This window comes from Macaca fascicularis, chromosome 20 (genome assembly GCF_037993035.2).
Source record: "Macaca fascicularis isolate 582-1 chromosome 20, T2T-MFA8v1.1".
NCBI classification, from domain to species: domain Eukaryota; kingdom Metazoa; phylum Chordata; class Mammalia; order Primates; family Cercopithecidae; genus Macaca; species Macaca fascicularis.
In genome coordinates this window covers 62,444,617-62,472,190 of record NC_088394.1, presented here as the reverse complement: position 1 = coordinate 62,472,190, position 27,574 = coordinate 62,444,617, and the positions used below count along the sequence as shown (strand labels likewise).

The window sequence follows — 27,574 nt, the reverse complement described above, 5'->3', positions numbered from 1 at the left end:
TGCATGAATCTATAGCACCCAGCCAGGTACTGGGCACATAATAGGTGCTCATTAAATATTTGTTGGGTGACTGAGTGAACTGCAGAGAACTTAGTTGGCTCTGTGTCTGTCTCTTCATTAGTCTAGAATTCAGTTTCTTCTCTATTTTTTGACTGATTGTGACAGCTTGAGTTTTGGATGAAGTGCCAACCTCTAATTTTTATTCTCTACAGTAAACTAAAGTTTGTCATTTTTCTTTAAGACTCACAGAGAAAACGTGGCAAGGTGAGGCTCTCCTCCATTTTTTTCTTGCAGGCAAATGGAATCAGTTTAATTTGCCTTGTTTGACCTGAACTTAGGAGAAATCTAGTCCTTGTCTGGTGAATCTATAGTATACCTGCCACCACTTTCTAAGTCTATGCCAATGGCAGACATTACTAATTGACCATGATTCTCTTTCCAGTTCGGTTCAGAAGGTAGCCTCAGCATCCTTCTGAACACAGCACTCCATGCTGAGACTACAACTGGCTACAGTTGGTTATGAAATAGAGCTTTTGGCTACCACTCATCTAGCATGATCTAGTCCTCCCTGCTACTACTCCTGAGCCAATGGCCACTCTGATTGCTCTCTGTCATGCAGCCTCTCACCTTCAGAGCCCAGGCAGGACTTGGGAGTGTCAGGGACACCAGCCCTCCTTAGGAGGGTGGTGTGAGGGGTTCACACTGCTGCAGAATAGTGGGCTGGCTCCAAGAATCTTGTCCCCAGTGGGGCTCTGGAATGTCTTCTGACCCCAGATGTTGCAGTGGTTTGGGACACACTGGTCACCCCACGATCCCCCATGACCCCTGGCCATGCCAGGGCTGCAGGTGCTTAGATTGCAAACCTAGAGTTGGATGTGCATGCGTGCATGCGTGTGTGTGTGTGTGTGTGTGTGTGTGTGTGTGTGTCTGCCTGCCCTGCACAGCATGCAGAAACTGCCTCTGGGACCAGCCCCACTGGGTCACCTTGAAGATGTCCCTCCCTGCCTCAGCAGCAGATGAGAGCCTTGCCCTTGTCTGGCAGCACCAGGTCCATTACCAGCTGGGCGGGAGATGGCATCACCCATGCCTGCAAGACGGAGCCAGTTGGTGCAGGCATCTGCCTGCTTGAACGGCTAGGAAATTAATCTCCCAGTCACCACAACCGGCAGAGGTAGGCGCTGCTTTAAATTATGAGGGAAATTCTTCCAATTTCCATACCAAGGGCCTATTTTATCAAAAAGATAAATATGACTGCAGAGAAATAACATGATGACAATCCCCCTTCCCACCCCCGGCCTCCCTGTCGCCCTGTACCAGCTGCGGCAAGGATAGAAGATGAAACAAGCTTTGCCTCCTTTCTGGACTTTCTTCCCGAGCAGTTTTTACAAAGGTGCTCATGATCAAGTGGAAACCTCAAAAAAAATAGGCTCTTCTCTGAGATACCACTTCCCCCGCCATGCCAGCATGAGTAATTACATCTCCTGAGCACCTACGATGCCTTACACCATACATGGTATTTGTCATACACCATATTATCTCATTTAATCCTCATGATGGTCTATGATGGGATCCCCAGTTAACAGGTAAGGAAACAGCCTCAGAGAGGTTAAGTAACTTTCCAAAGGTCACACAGCCCCACAGATAGAGACCTGGGTCAGTGGGAAACTGAAGCCCTGTGCTCTTAGCTGCTATTCTGTGGCTACCAGGCACCATGTACTGGGAGTTCTGGTTTTTTAAATCTTGGGAAGGGAAAATGCTCTTCTCCCCAAAATGATGTTTTGCTTTTTCTGAGCCACTTGATATATAGCCAGAGCCAGCCATGACCTGGGGCTATTCAGGATGAAGGAGTATCAACAGCTGAACATTGCTGATAAGATACCAGGATTCCAGAGATGGGAGCCTGTGTGTCTTAGAAGAGATGGGCCACAGCAGGCAGGTGCTTGGGGAGAAGCAAATCATCCAGGGATGTGCGAGGACCTCCTGTTTTGTATCTGTTCTATCTCCTGGTATGTCTTAGAGATGTTCTAGATTGCAGGTAGGGACCCATGGGTGATTTCACCGAAGAGGAACAATGATAGTGATAAGAGAGCTCTCACTGACAGCACTTACTGAACATCCATCAGGCTCTAAACTCTTTTCGTGCATGCTTCTCTCATTGAATCTTCACAGCAGGCCCGAGAAGTGGAGATTGTCTTTCCTCCATCTTACAGATAGGGAAGCTGAGCACAGAGCTGGTTAAAATGGTGAGCCTGGAATGCTCTTTGCAATTCCTGAACTGGCACTCTCCAGCGCTCTGGTTGCACAGGGACTGAGAACGCCAGCAGGGTGGGGCCTGTGTCTCTCTCTCTCGTCACCCCATCTGCCTAGGATACCGGGCAGGGCCGGTGCAGAGAGGAAGCTCAGGAGCCATTTGAATTGGACCAGGGGGAGTCTGTGACTGGTTGCTTGGTGTGTACGGTGTGGCTGAGTGTGTCCTAGGGGAGCTGCTCCCAGTCACCCATTGGCCCATCCTCCCATCCATCACCCACCCAACCCCCACAGCCCAATCGTGGGATCCACAGACATTTACAAGCACTGGCAGAGTGTCGGAACAGAGTAGGTGCTTTCAGCCAGAAGAGCAAGTCAGGACTTAAAATTAAAGAGTCCTGGTCTGCAATGGGTTACCCATCAATGATAAATCGGTTTGGCAAATTCCATTATAGGAGATCCTTGGGGCACTGCTGAGGACTTGATGCATTTGAGGAATCATAAGAGAGGAGGAGGCTGGAGGGAAGCCTGGTGGGGGCTAAATTTGGAGGGGCTTGCAGGGGCCAGGCCATGAGGGGTCTTGAAGATCACATTAAGAGATTGTCCTTTGGGATGGGTGCAGTGGCTCATGCCTGTAATCCCAGCACTTTGGGAGGCCGAGGTGGGTGGACCACCTGAGGTCAGGAGTTTGAGACCAGCCTGGTCAGCATGGTGAAAATCTGTCTCTACTAAAAATACAAAAAATTAGCCTTGTGTAGTGGCGCATGCCTGTAATCCCAGCTACTCGGGAAGCTGAGGCAGGAGAATCGCTTGAACCCGGGAGGCAGAGGTTGCAGTGAGCTGAGATTGTGGCACTGCACTCCAGCTTGGGTGACAGAGTGAAACTCCACCGAGAGAGAGAGAGAGAGAGAGAGAGGGAGAGAGAGGGAGAGAGAGGGAGAGAGAGAGATTGTCTTTTTCCCCAAGGGCAAAGAGGGGCGTGGCCAGAGCGTTTCAGGAGAGCCTCTGGTTGCAGATGGAGGACAGATGGGCAGAGGCAGTGTTCGGGGTAGGAGACCAGGGAGGAGGCTGCTGCAAGGGTCTCCATGAACCTGGAACTGGGGCTAGAGGAGGCTGAGCCCACAGCCCCTGCCCTGCACAGAGCTGAGCACAGAGCTGAGCACGGCTTGGATGAGCACACTCCATGCCACAGGATGACACTGCAGGGAGATCCTTGGCTTCTCCAATTAGTTGTCCTCTGAGCAGACTTCAGAAACAGCCCTGGTATTATTCCCATTCCACAGATGGGACCCCAAGTCCTCTGACGAGGCAGGAGTGGTGCCTGGGTCCATGGGCCTCTGCTGTGCAAGGCAAAAGCCAGTTCTGGCTCCTCCAGCTTCTAGTCCAGGGCTGGGACTGGGAACTGCAGGGAATCAGAAGGTCCTACATGCCGCAGACCTGGATGTGGGAGTGAGTCTGGGGCTTGCTTCCTCTCTGTGTGGACGCCATTGTCACCCTCATTTCCAGATGAGGACATTTTGCCTTGGTGAGCTAAAGTTATGTGTTCAAGATTGCCCACCTAGTTTTGTGGCAGATCTGGAGTTTAAACTCAGGTTTATCTGATAATTTATCAAATAGTAGCACAGAGCAGAAGAAGAGAGCAGGGTTTTGTGGGGTGGGGGGGTTTGGGTTGGGGGCTGGAGAACTGGGCTCTGTTCCTGGTTCTGTCACTCATTCACTGTGTGATCTTGGGCATGCCCCTTGCCCTCTCTGAACCTGCTGGCTATCTGTTTGAAGAGGCACTGATTATTCAACTCCCTCCAGGGTGGGAGAGGAGGGGGCCAAAAACTATGAGGGGAGGCAGTGAGATCCAGGCCTGTATCAGGTGGCTTAGGTCAGGGCTGGCTCCAGTGTGGGGAACCTGGGGAACATTTAGGGCAGGGAAACTGAGGCAGACTATCACTCCCAAGTCCTTGCTGAGTGTAGCATGGAGGCAGCTCCACAGACAATCTGTCTGGGTTCAGGGAAGTGTTCTTTGCAGCCTGAAGCTACCTGAGCTGCAGTGACAAAGGGAAGGAACAGAGATGCAGAAGTGCTGACTCAGCACCTTCAGGCTGCCAATCCTGCCCACTCTCTCAGAGATGCTGGTTAGAGGGAGAAGGGGGGCCAAGGACTCAGAACTAACGGATGGCTCCTGTCACAAAAATTCCAAAGACATTTATCACAGGTCCACTTCCCTGGCAAGTCTGGCCTCAGTAGTGCACTCTTCCTCCACGGCTGAAATGGACGGGGTGAGGCGTGGAGTCATTGGAGGGCGTGTAGGGAACATGATTCAGGCACCATTTTCCCTCTGTTCACCATTGGCTGGTCCCATCCTCCAAGCAGGGACTTCAAGAAGGGCTGGGGGAGGGGACATGGCAGGGCAGGGCTAATTGAATTGGACACTTCTGAGTCTCCTCTGCTGCTGTTTATTTCGGGCAACTTTTTAGCTCACTTGCTGATACCTGTCCTCTGGTCACCAGGAGACTGATAGAGGGATGTTGGAGGTCTGGGGACAGGCCAGGGACATCTCAGAGAGGAGGACACAGAAGGGCTGGATCTCGAAGGATGAACTAAGCATATCGGGATCAGTAAAGGGAGAGAGGAGCATGGGCAGGAACACAGAGGGGTGAGCCTTTGGGATGTCACCTTGATGGCAGCTGAACATGAAGATCATTGGGTGAGGAAAAGGATACTGGGTGTTCAGACTACTTCTCACAATGGGGACGCATCTCTACAAGAAGTCAACTAATGTCTTTTCATGGTCCATGCCACCTGGCATTTGTGGTATTGGGAGCGGGGCAGATTACAGTGGACAGGAGAAATAGAAAGTGAAGTCATAAACCTATTCATCAATCCTCCATCAATTCACCCAGCCAACAAATCATCCGTCCTCGCAGGCATTTACCTATCTATGCATCTACTCAACATCCACTCCACCATCCCCTTATCCATCCATCCATCCATCATCCATCCATCCATCCATCATCCATCCATCCATCCATCATCCATCCATCTATCATCCATCCATCCATCCATCCATCATCCATCCATCCATCCCCTCATCAATACTCACCAAACGCTTAATCCATGCCTGGAGATATGCTAGATACTGGGAACACAAATATGAATCAGACTAAAATGGACCTCTAAAACTGGGGAAAGCAAGAGGTCCCACACAGCTGCCCTGGCACCGTGAGGGGAGTCTTGGTGCATCACAGAGTTCCCTGCTCCCACCTCTGCTTCCATCTGTTTAATGTGTCAAGAGTGAACAGGAGAGCACTTCACTGCCAAATAGAAGCTTTTCAACCATTGTGTTAAAACGTAACTGGAAAAATACAAGTGACCACCCACAAACCCTTAATGGTTCTATAAATGTAAGAGGAAAGCAATTCATTCCACTATTAAGATACATTCTGCCACTTGAGTTTATTTAAATAAACTCACTAAAATTAACTCACATATTCCTCTGCGTATCTAACTTCCTTAAGTTTACCACCTTGTCATCATTCACTAAGGTTTTAACTCCGGCTTAAAGAACTTATTTATTGGCTGAAAAACTCACTGAAACAATTTCACAAATTACTTTTCCCTATTTCTGCAGAGGAAATGGCAAACTGGTTGACATCACAGAACCAAGCCACAGTAGAATTAAACATTCCAATTGAACCCACACCAAGCTCTCATTTTCTTGCTAGAATAATGACTGGACTCAACCTGCTCATATTTTCTTCTCTTTCATCACCACCTAGAGTTGGCTTTTGGGCCATTTTCCACAAACAGCCCAGAGGCTTAAAAAAAAAAAATATATATATATATATAAATATATACACACACACACACACACACGTATATATACACACACACACATACATGTATGTATATATATAATGCCAGTGGAGTTACTGTGCGTGCCTGATAAGTGCAATTGGGTTGAGAAGCAGATTCTAGGGGGCTGGCTGGACCCACCTACCAGCTAGGGTATTTGCTCCCACACCCCAGCTTGCATTTTGTTACTCAAAATCATGGCTCAGAAAAATGACCTTTGACTATAATATGGACTTTCCAGGAAGCTAGTGAATAATTGACATGTAAAATGTTAAATTCATGAATGCTGTGAATTTTCATCAGCTATCCCACCCAGGGGAGACAGAATATTTACAAAGGATTGTGTGAAGACCATGTCATCTGCACGCTGCTCTGCTCGTAAAAGTTTTAGTCCTTGGAACAAGTTCAACCAGCCTAGAGCTGTGTTCTTAGGCCACAGTGATTGAACCTCCTTCCCAAGAACGAGCTTCTTGGAGTTGGGCTTTGGCCTTATGCTCAGAGCTTGTATTGAGGGGACTAGCTTAAGAAGTAGCTTTATCATAGCCAGGAGCAGTGGCTCACACCTGTAATCCCAGAGGCTGAGGTAGGCAGACTGCTTGAGCCCAGGAGCTCAAGACCATCCTGGGCAACATGGTGAAATCCTGACTCTTCAAAAAATACCAAAATTAGTTGGGCATGGTGTTGTGTGCCTGTAGTCCCAGCTACTTGGAAGGTTGAGGTGGGAGGATCACTTGAACTTGGGAGGTCAAGGCTGTAGTGAGCTGTGATTGCACCACTGTACTCCAGCTTGGGCGATAGAATGAGACTCTGTTTAAAAAAAAAAAAAAAAAGAAGTAGCTTTATTATAAGTGTGTTGCTGCAGGTATTGTCCACTATACTTCTCGGTACCCCTAGGTAAGGCTCCATGTAATACATTTCTCCAAGATATGAGGGCCAGGAAAAGCTTTTCTTTCTTCGAAAGAGCTACTTTCTCCTTATAGACCATGAGAATCATGTAACTGATCCCCTTTGCTGTTTCGCTTTGGCCTCCAGGAAGCTCAGAGACACTCTGTAGCTCAACTTCAAAAGGAAAGGAAACCAGTCTGTCTTTGGCTCTCTGGTGCTAGTTAGCATCATTCAATACAGCCAATTCACAGATTCCCTCTGTGAGTCAGATTTGGGAGAATGAGCCAACTTACGGTATGTGCACATCACCATTACATTACTTGCTATTGTAGCTGTGAATAATCATTCTGATTTGGGGGTGTTTCTTGCATTGCTCTAAAAGCTATTGGGAGAGGATGTACCTGGAAGTGGTAAATGCAGTGTGTAAGAACCTGGCTTATGACACCGACCGGGGTATTTAACACCTATGTACCTTAGCTTCCTCATCTCTAAAACAGAGTAATGACCACTCAGAGTGTTTCTGTGAGGATTAAGGGAGATAATTTAGCAGTCCATACATGCAACTATAAAGCTGGACAAAACTGTCAAAGTACCATTGCAGTTCTCTGGAAATTGACCAAAGGTATACAATGAACTGAGAAGCACTTATTATGAAAAAGACTCAATACAGTGTGAACCTGTAATGTTCTTGCCTATGACTGCCTCCATACCCCTCCCCACCAACTCTGCTCCCCGGTCTGTGAAAACCAGCAGCTTCCCTGCTACTGTTGGAAAGAGCCCATCCAAATGGATCACACTTTCTTGTTTGTTTGTCTTATAAAGTATGATTCATATTCAGGAAAAAATAAAAATAACAAAATAAGAAACCAAAACCAAAGCAAAAAACCCATCAATAGAAGCTGTGGGTGAGTGTCCTCAGGTGTTGGATTTAGCAAAGAGTTTAAAGCAGCTATTATAAATATGTTTGAATAAGTAAACAAAGTCACGTCTAAATAATTAAAGGAGAGTAGGATGACAATGTCTCAATGAATAGAGAATCTTAATAAAGAGACAGAAATTACAATAACCAAATGGAAATTCTGATTTGGAAAATACAATAACTTAAATAAGAACTCATTGGAGGGATTCATTGGCAGATTTGAGATGGCAGAAGAAAGAACAGATGAACTTGAAAATGAATTGATTAAAGAGCAATCCAATGTGAAGAAGAGGGAGAAAAATGGATTGAAGAAAAAAATGAACAGAGACTCAAAAACTTCTGGAACAACATCAAGCATAGCAAAATATGTGTAATGGGAGTCCCAGAAGGAAAGGAGAGAAAGGGGCTGAAAAAATATTTGAAGAAATAATGGTGACAATTCCCCAAGTCTGACAAAAAAACTACATATCCATGAAATTCAACAAATCTCATGTAGAATAAACACAAAGAGATCCATACCTACACACATCACAGTCAAACTACTGAAAACCAGAGACAAAAGACAAAGAGAAATCATGAAAGCACCAAGAGAAAACCTGCTCATCACAAACAGGGGAACAGCAATTGATTAATGGTTAATGTCTAATCAGAAACAGCGGAGGGCAGAAGGCAGTGGAATGACATGTTCAAAGTGCTAGGAAAGGCTGGGCATGGTGGCTCATGCCTGTAATCCCAGCACTTTGGGAGGCTGAGGCCGGTGGGTCACTTGAGGCCAGGAGTTCAAAAGCAGCCTGGCCAACATGGTGAAACCCCATCTTTACTAAAAAATACAAAAGATTAGCTGGGCATAGTGGCACACACCTGTAATCTCAGCTATTCAGGAGGCTGAGGCACAAGAATCGCTTAAACCCAGGAGATGGAGGTTTTACAGTGAGCCGAGATCACGCCACTCCATAAACCAAACAATCCCAAAGTGCTAGGAAAAAAAAGAAAAGAAAAAAGAGACAAAAGCTAAAACCAAAACTAAACAAAGAAGAGTTTTTTCTTTTCTCTCTCTTTTTTTTTGAGAGTCTTACCGTATTGCCTAATGGTGCAATCTCGGCTCACTGCAACCTCTGCCTCCTGGGCTCAAGTGATCCTCTGGCCTCAGCCTCCTGAGTAGGTCCCCCCTGGGACCACAGGTGTACCCCACCACACCTGGCTAATTTTATGTATTTTTGGTAGACATGGGTGTCGTCATGTTGCTTAGGCTGGTCCTGAGCTCAAGTGATTTGCCCACCTCAGCCTCCCAAAGTGCTGGGATTACAGGTGTGAAACACTATGTTCGGATCAAAGAAGAGTTCTATATTAGCAAAACTATCCTTCAAAATTGAAGGTAAAACAAAGACATTTCTAGAAAAAAAAATGAGAGATTTTGTTGCTAGCAGATATGCCTTATGATAATTACTAAAGGTAGTCTTTTAGGCTGATAGGAAATGATTGATGCTAGATGCTAACTTAAATCCGCAGGAAGAAATGAAAAGTTCTAGATATGGTAAACATATAGGTAAATATCAAAGGTTCTCTCTACATCTCTTTCTCATTTATTCTCATAACTTCTTTAAAAGATATAAGATTATATAAACAATAATTATAATACCATTTTGTTGGATTTATATATATAGGTATAATATATATTACAATAAAAGCACAAAACTGGGGAGAGGAAAATGAAATATATTGTCAAGTTTTATATATCTTATTGGATTTGACTTAATATTATACCAAAGTAGACTGTGATAAAGTAAGATGCATATGTAATCCCTAACTAACCCCTAATTAAATAATTAAACAGGAAAGGCTGGGCGCAGTGGCTCACACCTGTAATCCCAGCACTTTGGGAGGCTGAGGCGGGCAGATCATGAGGTCAGGAGATCGAGACCGTTCTGACTAACATGGTGAAACCCTGTCTCTACTAAAAAACACAAAAAAAATTAGCCGGGCATGGTGGCGGGCACCTGTAGTCCTAGCTACTGGGGAGGCTGAGGCAGGAGAATGGCGTGAACCTGGGAGGTGGAGCTTGCAGTGAGCTGAGTTTGCACCACCGCACTCCAGCCTGGGCTACAGAGCAAGACTCTGTCTCAAAAACAAAACAAAACAAAACAAATAATAATAATAATTAAACAGGGAAAAAACCCCAAAAGAATCAAAATAGTACATTAAACATGTTTAACACAAAAGAAGGAAGTAAAGGAAGAGCAGATAAACAAAAAAGACATGAAACAAAAAGACAACAAATAGCAAAATGGCTGATGTAACATCTAACCATATCAACATTTATATTTTATTAAATTAACTTGTGTTTTAAAAAAGATATGAATGGTGGCCGGGCACGGTTGCTCACGCCTATAATCCCAGCACTTTGGGAGGCCGAAGCAGGCGGATCATTTGAGGTCAGGAGTTCAAGACAAGCCTGGCCAACATGGTGAAACCCTATCTGTACTAAAAATACAAAAATTAGCTGGCCGTGGTGGCAAATGCCTGTAATCCCAGCTACTTGGGAGGCTGAGGCAGGAGAATTGCTTAAATCCGGGAGGCAGAGGTTGTAGTGAGCCAAGATCGTGCCACTTGCACTCCAGCCTGGGTGATGGAGTGAGACTCCGTCTCAAAAAACAAGCAAGCAAACAAACAAAAAACCCCCAAAACACAGAGATAATGAATGGAACCTAGGCAACACAGCAAGACCCCTATCTCTATAAAAAGTAGAAAAAATTATCTAGGCTTGGTGGTGTGTGCCTGTAGGATTGCTTGAGCCTGCGAGGTCTATAGAGAGCCATTGAACTCCAGCCTGGGTGACAGAGTGAAACCTTGTCTCACAAAAAAAAAAAAAAAAAAAAAAAAAAAAAGGAAGATATATGAATGGATTAATAACTCCACTTAAAGGGCAGATATTGTCAGAGTAAATAAAAAGGCAAGACCTACCTATATGCTGGCTGCAAGAAACACACCTGATTCAAAGACACATATAGTTTGAAAGTAAAAAGATGGAAGGAGATATAGCATACAAACAGCTTGAGTGGTTATGCTGATATCAGACAAAATAGACTTTAAGGTAAGATATATATTTCTTGAGACAAAGACATTTCATAATGACAAAAAGGTCAACATATTAGGAAGATATAACAACTACATATGTATTATATATGCACTTAACAAGCCCCCCAAAACATGAAGTAAAAACTGTGAAAATTGAAAGGAGATCTAGATAATTCAACAATAATAGTGGAGATTTTAATGTCTCAATCTCAATAACTGACAAAGCAATTAGAAACTCAGCCAGGATACAGAAGACTTGAATGACACTATCAACCAATATGACATTCATAGAAGCCTTCACCAACTGAAGATTACACATTCTTTTCCAGTGCACATGAGACATTCTCCAGGATAGACCATATGTGGACCATAAAACAAGTCTCAATAGATTTAAAAAGATTTAAATCATACAAAATATGTTCTCTGACCACAATAGAATTAGAGATCCAAAATAGAAAAATATCTGGGAAAACCCCAACTATTTAGAAATTAAGCCGGGCATGGTGGGCTCACGTCTGGAATCCCAGCACTTTGGGAGGCTGAGGCAGGAGGATCACTTGAGGTCAGGAGTTTGAGACCATCCTGGCCAACATGGCAAAACCCCGTCTCCACTAAAAATACAAAAATTAGCCAGGAGTGGTGGCATGTGCCTGTAATCCCAGCTACTTGGGAGGCTGAGGCAGGAGAATCGTTTGAACCCAGGAGGCAGAGGTTGCAGTGAGCCGAGATTGTGCCACTGCACTCTAGCCTGGGCGACAGAGCAAGACTCTGTCTCAAAAAAAAAAAAAAAAATTTAAACTACATGCTTCTAAATAACCTATGGGTCAAAGAAGAAATCACAGTAAAAATAAAAATATATTTTAGGCTAGGCACTGTGGCTCACGCCTGTAATCCCAACACTTTGGAAGGCTAAGGTGGGAGGATTGCTTGAGCCCAGGAGTTTGACACCAGCCTGGGCAACACAGTGAGACCCTGTATCTACAAAAAATAATAAAAAGTTAGCCGGGCTTGGTCGTGCGAGCCTATGGTTCCAGTTACTCGGGAGGGTTAAGTGGGAGGATCACTTGAGCCCAGGAGTTTGACACCAGCCTGGGCAACATAATGAGACCCTATATCTACAAAAATAATAATAATCAGCTGGGTATGGTGATGCATGCCTATAGTCCCAGCTACTTGGGAGGCTGAAGTGGGAGGACTGCTTGAGCCCAGGAGTTCAAGGTTTCAGAGAGCTATGATTGCACTACTGCACTCCAGCCTTGTGAAGCCTTTGTCTTCAAAAAACAAAACAAAAAAATGTGTGTGTGTGTGTGTATATATATGGAACAGAATGAAAACAAAACACAACATAGTATCAAAATTTATGGAATACAGCTAATTCACAGCTTTAAATACTTACATTAGAAAAGAAGAACGGAAAAGAAGAAAGGCCTCAACTTGAAAGCCTAAGCTTTCATGTTAAGAAACTAGAGAAAGAAGCGTAAACAAAACCCAAAGAAGTAAAGGAAGGAAATGATGAGAGCAGAAATCAACGAACAAGAAAACAGAAAAGCAACAGAGAATATCAATGAAACCAAAAGTTGTTTTTTTGAAAAGATAACATTTACAAATCTTAGCAGCCTTATGAGGTAGGTGCTAGTAATCTGATTTAATAGATGAGGGTACTGAGGCTCAGGCAGGTGAAGTGACTTGCCCAAGATCACAAAGACAATTTTTAGTTGTGGGGAGGGAGACAGGATTTGAACCCTGGGGCATTTGGGGAGAAGTTCTTTATCCCCCACTCCCCATCGGATTGCTTTGCAGGCCTGAGCTATTTTGAGAATCAAACCAGTCCCAGTACCAGGCCTTGTGTTCACCAACATTCAGTATCCTGAGAAGGTGAGCAGTTCTAGGGTCTCTGGAAAAGAATCACTACTCAGCCACCTTTCTTGGGCAGCGAAAGCCCCGAGTTCCTTTGCTGGAGCTGACCTGCTTCTGGGACTAGGACAGCACTCTGGTTAAATAAGACACAGACAATCCTGGGTTCAAGTCCTGGCGCTGCCTCTTGCTGGCAGTGCTCACTGAGCAAGTCAGATCTCTAGGCCTCTATTGCCTCATCTGTAAAATGGGAGCAGCAATTTCGGCTATGAGCTAATCAAAGCAAACTGCCTAGCAGGATGCCCGGCTCATAAGGTGCCTAATACATGACAATCAAATAGTTAAAATTTAAAGACATTTCCTAGACACAGAACTAAATGTGAAAGACAAAAGAGTAAAACTTGAAGTGGAAAACATCAGAGAACATCTTCACGACCTTGCATTTCTTAAACAGGACACAGAAGATACTAACCATTTACAAATGGATACATCGGACTATATTAAAATAAAAAACTCTGGTTGGAGTTTGGGTTGCAAAGTGGTGGAGGGCTGAGGGCCTGCACAGGGACTGAGGCGTCCAGGGTCAAGGTCAAGGACATGGCTGGAACAAGTGAAAGATTTTTGAAAGAAGATTCTCTAAATATATTCATTATTTGCAACCTGCCCCAGGACACTGGAGAATGTTTCTCATGGAGGGATCTGTCTGTACAGGTGCCTGGAAGTGGTTAATAGATCCCCAGTCACAAAGAGTTCCTTCTTCATGTCTTTATGGAATCATCCATTTTTTCATGATTAGCTTTTCACTCTAATAGGTTTGTCCTTTGCTGGATACATAAGAGAGTAGTTGCACCATCAATTATAGCAGTTCAGTGTCAAACAGTATTAACAGAGTATAATATGTCTGGTGATGATAATGGAAAACTAATTTTGAAACCTAGGCCTTGTGTTCAATGAGGGCACCTAAAACAGCCTTTCTTCAAATAAGTGATAAGTGAAAAGCCCCCACAGGATTCCTTTTCAGTTCAAACTATGCAGCCGCAGCAGCTGCTGAATGGAAATGTGTGATATTTACCTAGACTGTCTTTTAATGATGACTCATATTATCAGTGCCTTTGATACCTCTGCTCACCTATGCTTCAGTATAGGTGTCCCTTGAATACTTCTCATCCTGAAAACATTTTTTCTTTTTCTTTTCTTTTTTTGAGACAAGGTCTTCTTGCTCAGTAACCCAGGCTGGAGGCTGGAGTGCAGTGGCACAGTCATGGCTCACTGCCGCCTCGAACTCCTATGCTCAAGCGATCCTCCTGCCTTTGCCTTCCAAGTAGCTGGGACTATAGTTGTATACCACCACACCTGGCTAATCTCAAAATTTTGTTTGTATACACAGGGTCTTGCTATGTTGCCCAGGCTGGTCTCAAACTCCTGACCTCAAGCAATCCTCCCGTTTCAGCCTCCCAAAGTGCTGGGATTACAGGTGTGAGCCACCCCATCCAGACCTACCCTGCAAAGATTTTTGCAGTTGAAGTACAGGTCTTGGTTATTGCAGTACACTTAGAAATAGACCCTCATTTAGCTTTTACGTGTCTTTGCATTCTATTCTAAATCAAAGCCAATCAAAGCCAATGTCAGACAAAGGGAAAGTGCTGTGAGCACCTATGTTCTCCTGCCTGTGTTTCATCAGCTCGCCATCCCCACGTCTCTTGTAATAAGACAATCGCGTAGAGCTGGGCTTTTATTCTTGCACACTGAAAAATAAGCCCCACTGCCGGAGAAACCTTGGATGTGCTAAGATTGAGCTAAAATTGATATTGAAATGATAGGTAAACATTTGTTAAGCCAGATACTGAACTTCAGCCATTCTTGTGGTTACACTATTTAGTTCAGTGTTTTTATTTAATGCTCAGGATAATTTCTAGTTTGAAGGAATTTAAAGAGCACTCCCCAGGTTTCTGAACATACAAATTCAGTTATAAATTACATAATGTCTGGGAATTTGATCATCGTATTATTTTAGATAATTGGATTTTACACTTGGTAGACATGCCAGCACACTAGTATTGCAGGTGTAATTGATCATCCTACTCCCTCGGAAGAATAATATGGGAGCAATGCCACGGTGCTCTATTCTCAGTGTTTAGAGTGTGTTGGTGACATATTGTGTGTGTATAACAGCCATATGTACTCATAATAGTCCTTGAACTATTGGGATCACTGCTGATACTTTAAAGTATTGGAGGTACCTTTTTATCTTGAAAAAATATAATCTTTTTGAAAAACTTTCAATTGTTTCATGAGTGATTTTTTATTTTGGAGACAAAGTCTCACTCTGTCACCCAGACTGAAGTATAGTGGTGCGATCCCGGCTCACTGCAACATTTGCCTCCTGGGTTCAAGCAATTCTCCTGCCTCAGCCTCCCGAGTAGCTGGGATTACAGGCGTGTGCCATCATGCCCACCTAATTTTGTATATTTAGTAGAGACAGGGTTTCCTCCATGTTAGCCAGGCTGATCTCCAACTCCCGACCTCAGGTGATCTGCCCACATTGGTCTCCCAAAGTGCTGGGATTATAGGTGTGAGCTGCCGTGCCTGGCCCATGAGTGATCTTTTAAATTTTAGTTAACTTAAAATCTGAATTTTATTTTGAGACAAGGTCTTGCTCTGTTGCCCAGGCTGGAGCGCAGTGGTGCACTCATATGGGTGAATCTCACAATATAATACTGAGCAAAAGTAGCCAGTCCTGAAGGAAAACATACAACTCCATATGTATAAAATGCAAAAATAAGCAAAACTAATTTACGGTGACAAAAGTCAAGTTAATGATTACCCTTGACATGGGATAGTGACTGGGAGGACACATCAGGGGAGTTCTAAGTTGCAAGTAAGGATGTGTTTATCTTCTTCTTTTTTGAGACAGGGTCTCACTCTGTTACCCAGGCTGGAGTACAGTGGTAAGATTGTAGCTCACCGAAGCCTTGAACTCCTGGACTCTGGCAATCCTCCTGCCTTAGCCTCCCAAAGTGTTGGGATCATAGGCCATGAGCCACTGAGCCTGGCCAAGGATGTGTTTCTTTTCTTTCTTTCTTTTTCCTTTCTTTTCTTTTTTCTTTCTTTTTTTTTGAGACAGAGTCTCGTTCTGTTGCCCAGGCTGGAGTGCAGTGGTATGATAGCAGCTCACCACAACCTCTGCCTCCTGGGTTCAAGAGATTCTCCTGCCTCAACCTCCCAAGTAGCTGGGATTACCTCCCAAGTAGCTGGTGCCCGCCACCATGCCTAGCTAATTTTTGTATTTTTTAGTAGAGATGGGGTTTTGCCATGCTGGCCAGGCTGGTCTCGAACTCCTGACCTCAGGTGATCTGCCTGCCTCGGCCTCCCAAAGTGCTGGGATTACACGCGTCAACCACCACGCCCAGCCGTGTTTCTTGATATGTGTGTTCAGTTTGTGAACATTCCTTGAGCTTGCACCGATGGTTGGTGCACTTTTCCGTATGTATGCTATATTTAGTGGTATGCTGGCAAACCAGCTTTCAGGAAAAAATGAAAAGGAAAGGAAGAAAGAAAAAAAAAAATCCCGATTTGTACCGTTTGTCATTTTCCAGTGTCAACACTTTCACTGTGGTGAATTTCAAGTTACCAGTGATTTAGCAACTGGCTCATGAAACTCCTGCTTATTTAGCTATTGGCTCTTGTGAGCTGGTATTTCTACTAAAAAAAAAAAAAAAAAAAAATGCCTAGAGCATCTCTCTAGAAAAGGAATTCTCAGTTCTTGCTATAGATGTTCAGAGATTCTCCTGATGTCTTGGGGCCTACAGGGGAGGGATTACAACAGGCAGGAGGGGAAAGTTTTGCTAGTATGACTGTCCACTGCCTCCTAAGTGGCCGGTAGGGACCGGGTTGTGACAACATTTGTCTTTTTACTTTCCAAAGAGGGCTTCTCCTCTGCATCTTCACTGAGAACAGAGCAGCAGGCTCCCTCCTGGGGCATTTTCCACATTTATGTAGAAAGAGCACCTTACGTGGACTCAGGATGGGAGGTTGAAGTTTCAGCCATGAACATACTGTGTGACCTGGTCCCATTCCTTTCTGGACTAAGTTTCCACACCTGTAGTGTGAGACAGTTAGGGTAGAGCCCCAGGGTAAGACTCACAGCCTTGGCAGATGACCTCTTGCAACCAACCTATGAGGTAAGGAGAATCTATTTGCCTGAGTTACCCCATCAGGTGCTTGTAATGGGGTCAGGTACAAAGCTGGCACCTGGCTGGCCCCTGCTGGAACTTGGCAAATGCAGGTGGGCCGCCCTGCCAAGCTGCCTCTCAACACCAACCTGGGGTTGGTAGGGAAGGGAGAGAGAAGATATGTTCTCTCCCTGGGCAGTCTGGGTAGAATCCTGCAGGGAAGACTGAGTTAGTTCTGCAACAGTCACTGTAGGATTAACATTCTGAAAAAGAAAGAAAAGAACACATGCTCACTGAGCACCCATGTGTTCACCAAACTCTCAGAGTCACATTGGAAACCAGGTCTGATGATCCAATTTTACAGGTGAAAAAACAAAGGCTCAGATGATTGAAATACGTTTGCTCCAGTGGTTTTCAAACCTGGGTCTCTTAGCTCTTGCTGTTGTTACTACATTAGGCCACATTCGCCTCCAATCCTCTTCCTTAGGCCCATTCCTAGGGGACACAGGTGTCACCCAGTATGAAGGCACCCTCGAACTCCTGGGCTCAAGTCATCCTCCTACCTCAGCCTCCCGGGTAGCTGGGACTACAGGCATGTACCACCATGCTCAGCTAATCTTTAAATTTTTTTGTAGAGACAGGGTCTCGGTATGCTGCCCAGGCTGGTGTCAAACTCTTGAGCTCAACTGATCCTCCTGCTTTGGCCTCCCAAAGGCTGGGACTACAGGTGTGAGCCACCTCACCTGGCTGGGTTCCTCTCTCTTGTCTTTGAAGCATGTAGGCTGTATGCTTCTGCAGTGATGCCTGCAGAGGACAACAAGGCTTTCCCAATCACCTGGGCACAGGTCCAGATGCAGGCAGAGCTGAGCGTCAGGGTAGCTAATTTAGGGTAGCCCTTGGCAGAGAAACAGAAATGTCCTTACTCATTCCTGTTAGTAGGAAAATCCCTCCCCCAGTGCACTTGGTTTTGGGGTGCCATGGGTGACGACCCAGGGCATCATGCTTTCCTTGGCAAGACTTCTAAATACAGAAATCATTTTGCCCTTCACCAGTCCAAGGCTCAGTCTTTCGACCCCTCCCTTCCCCACATTCCCACTCGCTCCCTGGGTGATCTCATCCCACTTCACAGCACTGAGCAGCATTCACACACTGACAGTCCCCAAATTTACATCCCCAGCTCCAGACTCTTCTCTGAACTCCACATTCATGTACCCAACTGTCTGCCCTGTATCTCTACTCCAATGCCTGCAAAGCATCTCAGATACCACATGTCAAAACACTGCATCTTGACTTACAGTCCCCCACCAAACCTGACTATAATATTCCCCATCTCAGCAAATGGCAGCTCAGTCCTTCGCATTTCAAGCCCCAGACACTGTCCTTTTTGACCCCTTCCTTCTCATCCACCCCAAATCCAGTTTCACCTTCAAATCTGACCCCATATTGACACTTCCACTGTGAACCTCCTGGTCCAAGGTACCATTGTCATCACCTAGACCACTGTCCTTTCTTTTTTTTTTTTTTTTTCTGAGACAGAGTCTCACTCTATCACCCAGGCTACAGATCAGTGGCACCATCTTGGCTCACTGCAGCCTCTGCCTCCCAGGTTCAAGCGATTCTCACGCCTCAGTCTCCTGAGTAGCTGGGATTACAGGTGCGCACCACCACACCTGGCTAATTTTTGTATTTTTAGTAGAGACAGGATTTCACCATGTTGGCCAGGCTGGTCTTGAACTCCTGACCTCAGGTGATCCATCCTCCTCGGCCGCCCAAAATGCTGGGATTACAGCATGAGCCACCTGGCCTGGACCACTGTCTTAACCTCCTAACTGGTCTACTTGCTTCCAGCTGGGTCCTCCTCTAGCCTCTTCTACCACAACCAGGATGATCAGGTCCCTTTTCAGCTCAAACCCCTCCAATGACTGCTTGATTAGATGCCAAAGTCCTCCCATGGCTTCCAAGACCCTACATCATCTGGTCCCTACTGCTTCTGGTACCTTTCCTCTCCTCCTCTTCAGACACCCTGGCCTTCGTGCTGTTGATGGATCAAGCCAAACCTACTCCTGATTCAGAATCCTCTGCCTGGACCCTCTTCCTCTGGACACCTGTATGGCTCCCTCTCCTCTTTCTAGCAACTTCTGTTCCAGTGTTACCTTCTTGTCGAGCCTATGTCCTGATCCATCACCTCACTCTGCTTTTTTTTTGGCTTCGTAACTCCTTCCCCAATTTGACATATTAGATATTCATTTGTCTGTGTCTGTCTCTTCTGGCTATGTCAGCACTATAAGAGCTGGGACTTTGCTTTGTTCAAGGCTGTAACCCTGGCACCCAGAAAGGTTTCAGCATGTAGCATATGCTTAATTAATATTTGTTGAATAAGTGAATAAATGAATGGAAGAGGATGCCTGATATCAGGGATGACTGTCCACAGTTTACAACAGGAACCATGATGGAGTGACACTGCAGATAACCAAGCCTCAGGCTTCCTTCTGGCTTGTGGAACCCATGGCCAGCTTGAACTGGAGGACAGCAATGCTCCCACCACAGTGCCAGGCATTTGGCACATATTAGCTCAAGCCTCCACCTTCTGCTCATGACAGGTAATCCTCATGGTAACTCTCACAGCACCAGGATACTCCCATTTTACACCTGGGGGAACTGAGGCTCAGGGAGGTCAGGTAGTACACAAATGACATGAGCAAGATTCAAACTCAGGTCTGTGTGCTCCAAACCACAGCTCCAGTTACCCTCTTCTGGGCTGTTGGTGAGAAAGACACAGCTCAAGTCAGTGTCCTCAAGCCCCAGTTCCCAGAAAGACCTGCCAGCAACTGCAAATTTCACAGATGGCTTAGGTCTTTGCCACCCACTCTCTGTGCCTTCCTCTCCTCCATCCTCCCCCTGCACTGTAACCAGCAGGGACCACCGAGGGGACCTGCCTCCAGCCACCTGTGATGGGCTGGCTCCACCCACAACCTCAGAGCCCCTCTAAAAGCCATGGGGGTTGATGTTCCTCTGGCCTGCAGCCCTGACTTGCCCTTTGTCCTAGAGGGAGATCAGGAAGGAGGGGCTTGAGACATCTCTACCTGGAAAGGAAAGGATCAGATTGGGGAAAATTTAAGGTCAGAGAACAAAGGGAGCTCTGGGGAAGAGCTCAGGAAGCCCTTCCTCGGGGCATGGTGGACACAGGAGAAGAGCCACCCAGCTGCTGTCAGGCAGGGCTGCCACCAGGGACAGTGAGCTCACCACTGGGGCGGGGGGGTGGGGGGAGGGAGGCGGGGCAGTGAAATGCAAGCACTTTGCCAGCCTAGAGTGCTCTGCAACAGTTGGGGCTATTGTTATTAAGACTGCATTTAGTGCTCCAGCCAGGTTGAATGCCCTCTTGCCAGAGACCTGAATATGATATGATTGTGCACTGAAAATTAAGATAAGTGGGCTGGGTGTGGTGGCTCATGCCTATAATCCCAGTACTTTGGGAGGCCGAGGCAGGTGGATCACTTGAGGCCAGGAGTTTTAAGACCAGTCTGGTCAACATGGTGAAACCCAGTCTCTACTAAAAATACAAAAAATTAGCCAGGCGTGGTGATGGACACCTGTAATCCTAGCTACTCGGGAGGCTGAGGCAGGAGAATCACTTGAACTGGGGAGGCAGAGGTTGCAGTGAGCTGAGATTGTGCCACTGCACTCCAGCCTGGATGACAGAGCAAGAGTTTGTATTAAAACAAAAAACAAAAACAAAAACAACAAAAAAAGAAAATTAAGATGAGCTATCAATAAAATTAAGATGAGCTATCAAATGCTGAGTACTCACTAGGGTCAGACTCTGCGCTGGACCAGAGAACTGTGAGGAGGGGAAGCCAGGATGTTCAGGGGCCGTGAAGTCCTGAGGCAGAGTGGATTCCCCACCCCTGTTGTAGCGATGAAGGAATAGATTTGGCTCCACCTTTGTCCTTTTTCCAGCTGTGGTTTGGCTAAAATTGAGCCCCGGACAAAGTCACTTGGGGTGTAGCCCTGATCCCACCATTTTCTAGCTGTGCCATCTAGACTAATTTCTTCATCTCCTTGAGTCTCAGCTTCCTCATGTGCGGAATGGGCACACTGACCCCTCCCTTGCAGGACTTCTTCAAGGAAGCAAGGAGGCCACACAAAGAAATGATCATAAGGCCTCGTAATTCCTTCACCTGTGATACATTATTTGATCCTCACAGCAACCCTCAGAGACAGAGCACTGGCTGAAGTCACTCCCTCTATCCCCTTGCCCACTCCAAAGTCACACTTCAGCAAAGGATGGACAATGGTTTCATTTCACAGGCTAGAGATCATTGGGCAGTGTCTGCATGTGTTCCGGGCTCAGTGGGAAAAACTGCTACAATTGATTAGTGATGTCTGCTCTGGACACGGAAGTGGTGAATTTTGCAGTGTGTGCCATTGTTTGCCCTCCTTGCCCTCAAGTCCTTTCTTCTACTGGTAGCTAGGTCTTTGCAGAAATAACTGTCACAATAAGCAGAGCAAAAAACAGCAACATCTGGTCTGAACTCCAAATTCATCTCTAGAGTCCCTATCTCTCTCTATTTCCCCCTGTCCCTCAATACAGACTTCTGTAGGGAGAAAGTGGCTAAAAGGACGAGACTTTCAAATTTCTTGAGCATCTTCTCAGTGCCAGGCACCAAGCTAGACTCTCCATGTAGCATGTCAATTTTGAGCACGAAACCAAAAGGGTGCTATTGTTATTTCTATTTTATAGATGAGCGAATTGAGGTTTTTAGAAATTAGGCTGCTTGCTCCCGCTGATAATAAGCAGGGCCAGGTTTTGCACTGGAACCCACACACTGTATATCACACCATCTCTAAGGGAGACCCAAGCCCACCCAGAGGCCCTGCCTGGCTGCAATTCCTGCCAGCCTGCAGGCAGCCACCATGGGCCCAGCAGAGACAAGCCCCACTTGACTTCTCTGTGGATGATCAGATGCTACCTTCCACCCTTCTTCTTCCTGCTTTGCTACAGACTCAGTCTCTTCTGGGGCTCCCAAACCCCTCCTTCCTCAGATCTGTTCCCAAAGGCCAGAGGGAGGCGGGCTGCCCCATCTCTCAGGGAGCTCCATGGAACTGCCATCAGCCGGTGGCAGAAAGAGGTTGTGAAGCATCTGTTCTTGGAGCCTGCATCCTGGGGGAGTCCTGGGCCACCTTTTCCAGCTGGGGCCTGATGGAGAAGGCTCCTCCACCTCCAGCCTTCCTGAAGAGCCAGGCTTGTTCTCCTACTCACTCAGTGCTTGAGGCAGGTCCTCTGAAGGCTGGGAAATGGCTCACAGGCCTGGCATTTGCAGGCAGAGAAACTGACCTCCCTCTTGCAGCCACTTGGCCAAAACCCCTCTGGGCTGCCCTGGATCAGGGTTTGCCTGCCTCCCCCTTTCTTGTTTTTGTCTCCTCCCTCTGCCTTGGTCTTCTCATCTGCCAAATTGAAAGAGGGGATTAATAAGAGTTGCTGGCACTATCTCTGTGAGGGGCAGGGATGAGCTGAAATGCCTGAAAGTAAGATGGTATTGAGGGGTGGGGAAGTTGGGGTGTGAGCAATACCTAGGAGGGGTCACCCCAGCCTGGCCGATTAATACCCGCCCGACTCCTGAGGGGCTGATGGACAAGCCTGCTCCCCCAGGGCCTGCAGCCATGGAAGCTGGCAGGCCCGGGTTACAGGTGGGCTGGCGCCACTCGCCTTGCCACGCTGCACTCCGAGGGCATAGCTGTTCACTCTCTCCAGACTCACGTGCACTGACTCCTGGGGGCAGGGTCTTGCTTGGGAAACGTCTGGGCTTGTTTTACCTTCTGCAGACTTTTCTGGCTACTCTTCTAAGCTGGCAGGGAGGAGGGGCGGAGAAGCCCAAATGGGAACAGGCTAGGGCTCCTGCTCTAACTTTTCCATTTTGTGGGGGCTTCAGTATCTTCACATGAACCTGGCAAGCTCATTTTTGGGGCTAAGGAAGTTAAAGCAATTCTCTATGTTTCTAAATGCACAACAGCTCCAGATCTGGAATGAAGAGTTAAAAACAGGGGTGTGTGTCCATGTGAGTGCCCTCCTGGGATTTCCGGGTTTCCTTCCTGAGTGTTCCTATGTCTGTTTTGGGGGGTCCGGAGTGCTCGGGGTTCAGCATCCCTCCCATAACCCATGTGAGGGCCTCTGGTCTGCGAGCCATGGAGGCTGCTCACAAAGCATCTGCTTCATCTCGACTCATTTGCTTGTTCGGTTGCTCAATAAATACTGAGCACCTCCTATGTGCCAGGCACTGAGCACGGTGCTGCGGGTGAACCGGGAATCCAGCAGGCATGGCCCCTGCTTCCTGGACATTCACCGTCCACTGGCGGCACAAACAAGTGAACAAGCAGAAGAGACTTAATGAATGAGCAATTTCTAGATTAGGTCTGAAAAGGGGGCTGAGATGGGGTCAGGTCAGAATGATAATGTGTTGAGTCAATTCAGAACCCCAAGGGTGTCCTTGGGCAGCTGGCAGTGATGGATGTATGATAGGAGGGCGCCCCAAACCAATATAGCAAAATCAAGCAAAGCTGGCCTACAGGGGAAGACAAAGAGTTCAGTCTGAGTCAGGTTGAATCTCAGGTTAGGGGTGGGGGCTGCCCAAGGCAGACAGACAGCAGGAGGAAGAAGGAATCGAAAGCCCAGGAAGAAACTAGGGTGGGAAAGACTGTTGGAAGCTACTGGCCTAGAGGCTGCAGCTGAAAGCAGAGTGAGGATGAGAAGATCTGGGGCATGCACAGCGAGAAGGGCGGGGGCTGCACTGGGGCCCTGGGGGCCCAGCATCCCAGGGCAGGTGCAGGGAGAATCCCCGCTCCTCTACCACCGCCAAAGGAGACCACCAATGGAAGGTCAGATGGTCCGAGCGGCTGGCTGGAGGACACGGGGAGGACTCTGAGTCAGGGAACCCAAAGCAGGAGAAGTCATCACAAACAGAAGCACCCAACAGGGGCCGGGCTCTGTGGCTCATGCCTGTAACCCCAGAGTTTTGGGAGGCCAAGGCAGGCGGATCACCTGAGGTCAGGAGTTCGAGATGAACCTGGTCAAATGGTGAAACCCTATCTCTATTAAAAACACAAAAAATTAGCCAGGTGTGGTGATGGGTGTCTGTAGTCCCAGCTACTCGGGAGGCTGAGTCAGGAGAATCGCTTGAATCTTGGAGGCGGAGCCTGCAGTGAGCCGAGATCATGACACTGCACTCCAGCCTGGGTGGCAGAGTGAAACTCCGTCTCAAAATAAATAAATAAATAAATAAATAAATAAGTGAGTGAGTAAGTAAGTAAGTACCCAACAGGGTCAGACGCAGCTGAGAAATGGAAACTATGGAATGGCTTTAACTATACGGAAGTCGATGGGATGTTGGGGTGCAAGTGTACAAGCCAGACTGGAGCCAGACTGAAGCCAACTGTGGGTACTGGAAAGGGACAGCGGGTGCTTCTTGGACAAGTTCAGACTGGACAATGCGAGAAGAATTTGGCAGAGACGATGACAGAGCCTCCATGGAGCCTCGCAGCAGCCCTGAGCTCCTGGAATCCACTGGGCTTGGTGGACCCCTTTGTCTCAGAGATGTGTCTGGGTCAAAGTCAAGGAAGGATCTGGTGGCAGAGTCAGGGTCTTCAGCTTCTCCCTGACCAATGGCCTGTAGCTCCTCCTCCAAGGTGTTTAATTATGTGTTTATTCACGCAACAAACATTTATTGAGTGCTTACTGCATGCTAGGTATTGGGTCTTTGGGGAAGGGGGAAATTCAGAGATGTGCAGGAGCCGCTTCTAAATGGCCTAGAATGTTGGTGACCACACCTGAAGTCCTCAGGAGGTGGATACGCAGAGGGCTGCCCTGCCGGAATGGCCTCTGTTAGTGAGACGGACCCAGCTTCCAATGGCCTGGGGTTCACCTCAAAAGGTTCTGGAAAGCCCTCCACACCCAGCATCCCCAGCCTTGACTTTTCCCAGGCTTCTCCATGCCAGGCTGCTCCTGCCTGGTCAGAAGATAGGAGCAAGAATGTGACCATCCCAGCGCTCTGCAGGGCAGGTGTCCCTGGGCTCTGGGGTGCCGTGAATAGCAGCCTCCTCTCCTGGCCTGGGACGTGGGCTTTCCTTTCCTGATCATGCCACAGCCACAGTGACAACAGTAACAACAATGTATTGAGCCTGTACTATCCATTAGAAATAATCTTATCAGCTCTTATTGGAAATAACCTGTACCCTCCTTGGGTACCCACAGCAGCCAGGCCGAGCTCCGCCACCCTCTGGACACCACTCTTTGAACAATGAACCCCGCAGCCAGCTCATCCCCCCTGGCATGCCTGGTGATGATCTCACCCAGGTGGGACATGTCAGCCTCCCCTACCTCCCACTGCAGCTGTTCCTTGATATCCAAATGATTTAACAATCAGGGCTTCGACTTTTTGGAAGACAGGCCCCCTATCCCGTGATCCATGTAATCAATGGCACAGATTGGAGCAGACATTGGCGAGCGGGAGAGGCATTACCCAGAGGAAGCACAGGAGAGCGGAGAGGGTCCCCCTCTGAGGCTGGGGTCCCTGATTTCACAGACTCACAGTCCTGACTTATCAAGGAGAAGGGACGGGGTGGTCATGCATGTTTCCCCAAATTATAGCAAGTGGTGGTGGTTTGGGAGGGCTCAGGGAACATCATGGAAGAAAGCAGGTGGCTGCTATGGGAGAAATGAAAGGGACGCTGGGGCAAGGGTGGTGGCATGAGTCGAGCAGGTGGAGACTAGGGGAGAAGTCAAGGGGGCTGCAGTCTTGGACATCAGGGGTACCCCTGACTGAGCCCATCACTTGGACTCATGGGCCTCAGGGAGCCACGAGAAGACTGTTGAGGGGCAAGATCGTCTACCGGCTTCCGCGAATGAGGGACTTCATGGGGGCGATGCTCGGGATGGGTTTCCTTAGGAGAGTAAACCCCAAGAAGTATGTTCTGGGGAACATCAATCCCATGAAACATTCCTTGTGGTTAATGTTTGACAGGAGCAGCAGGTTTTCTCTTACCTATGGGAGCCTCACAACACACATCATCATATTATTAATATTTTTTTTGAGACAGAGTTTTGCTGTGTCACCCAGGCTGGAGTGCAAAGGTGTGATCTCGGCTCACTGCAACCTCCGCCTTCCGGGTTCACGCTTCACACCATTCTCCTGCCTCAGCTTCCTGAGTAGCTGGGATTACAGACACCCACCACTATGCCCAGCTAATGTTTGTATTTTTAGTAGAGACGGGGTTTCACCATGTTGGTGAGGCTGGTCTCGAACTCCTGACCTCAGGTGATCCATCCGCCTCGGCTTCCCAAAGGGCTGGGATTACAGGCATGAACCACCACGCCGGCCACATATCACCATATTAAAAGCTCAGGAAAGTCCTGCAGGAGCAAAACTTTCTTAACATGACTCCCCCAGCATTTTTCCCACTTACTTGGCCATGGAGTCTTTTATTTGTGTGTGGGTGTGTGTCATCCCATTAACATCCCTCAGAGGAACTCCGATCCACACTTTGGGAAGGGCTGATACAGGAGAATGGGCCAAAGTGCAATTTTCAGTTTTCAGGGAGCATCTCGCAGACGTCAGGGGTCTTCCGTGTTGCCCTCTCCCCACCCAGCATGCCACATTAGCCTCTGGTTGGACCCCCGCAGTTCTCTGGCCAAGCATCTCAAGCTGGTCTCGGCAGCTCGACTCCAAGCTCGGCCCTGGCCTGGCCCCAAGCGGCGGAAGGATGCAGGGAGGAAACTTACAGGGGCAGGGACGTTTGAAGGACATGTAATCCTTGGAGCAGAACAGCGGAGCCAGCCTGCCCACCGGCACGGCTCTGACTTCTCGCAGGGAAGGCCCCTCCACTCACCTGCAGAGACACAAACAGGCAGGTGTTGGGGTGCCCATGCCACACCCATAGCCCCTGCAGGCTGGGCGCTCACATCTCCTGAGCTGTCAACCTCTGCAGAAGAGGATGGTGACTTTGAGAGCACGTGCCCAGTCTGGGCAAGGGCCTGGGGGACCTCTGGGCTGTAGCATGGGGAGAGGAACACAGGGGTAGGGCAAGTGTGTGTTGGGGTCCCAGTAGCGGGGAGTGGTAGGGAGGAGATATCTCTCTTGGGTGGACCCTTGAGTGGGAATTAGGATCCCAGAGTTCTTCTGTCTCATGATGAAAATGTGAGACCCCACTGCCTCGGACAACTTCAACAGACCACGGCATCATGAGCCACTTGGAACTATCAGGGCTGGGAACACTGAGACCTGGAGAGGGTGAGGGGCTATTTTAAGCTCTCACAGCTGGCTTTGGAAGGGTGTTCATTGACACCTAGCCCAAACCATATTATTATTATTGCCCCAACATAATAGGATGCTCTTTTCATTCTCATTTTACGAACAAGGAAGTTGAGACTCAGAGTGGTTATGCAGCTTGCCCAAGGCCACATAGCTTCTAACTAGGCTGAGACTTGAGTCCAGATCAGTTTGACTCCAGAGCCCACACTGTCAGCAGCACAATTCTTTAGAAGGCACCTGTATATTAAATTACCGATTCAGAAACAAAGGCCTAC

The 27,574-nt window shown here is 47.4% G+C and overlaps 1 protein-coding gene across 4 annotated transcripts in view; it reads right to left on the bottom strand.

The window, feature by feature from the left end:
* Nucleotides 1-27,574, bottom strand: part of BEAN1 (brain expressed associated with NEDD4 1) — a 60,375-nt gene that overhangs the window by 22,603 nt on the left and 10,198 nt on the right. For 2 of the 4 annotated variants that reach the window (XM_045382250.3, XM_074027246.1), the window contains exon 1: nt 26,771-26,865. The exons of the other annotated variants lie outside the window; for them this stretch is intronic. In XM_045382250.3, the coding sequence (XP_045238185.2) occupies nt 26,771-26,795 (25 nt within the window). In that variant the 5' untranslated portion in view covers nt 26,796-26,865. Of the gene's footprint in view, nt 1-26,770; nt 26,866-27,574 lie in introns of those variants that run through there. 4 annotated transcript variants of the gene reach the window in all.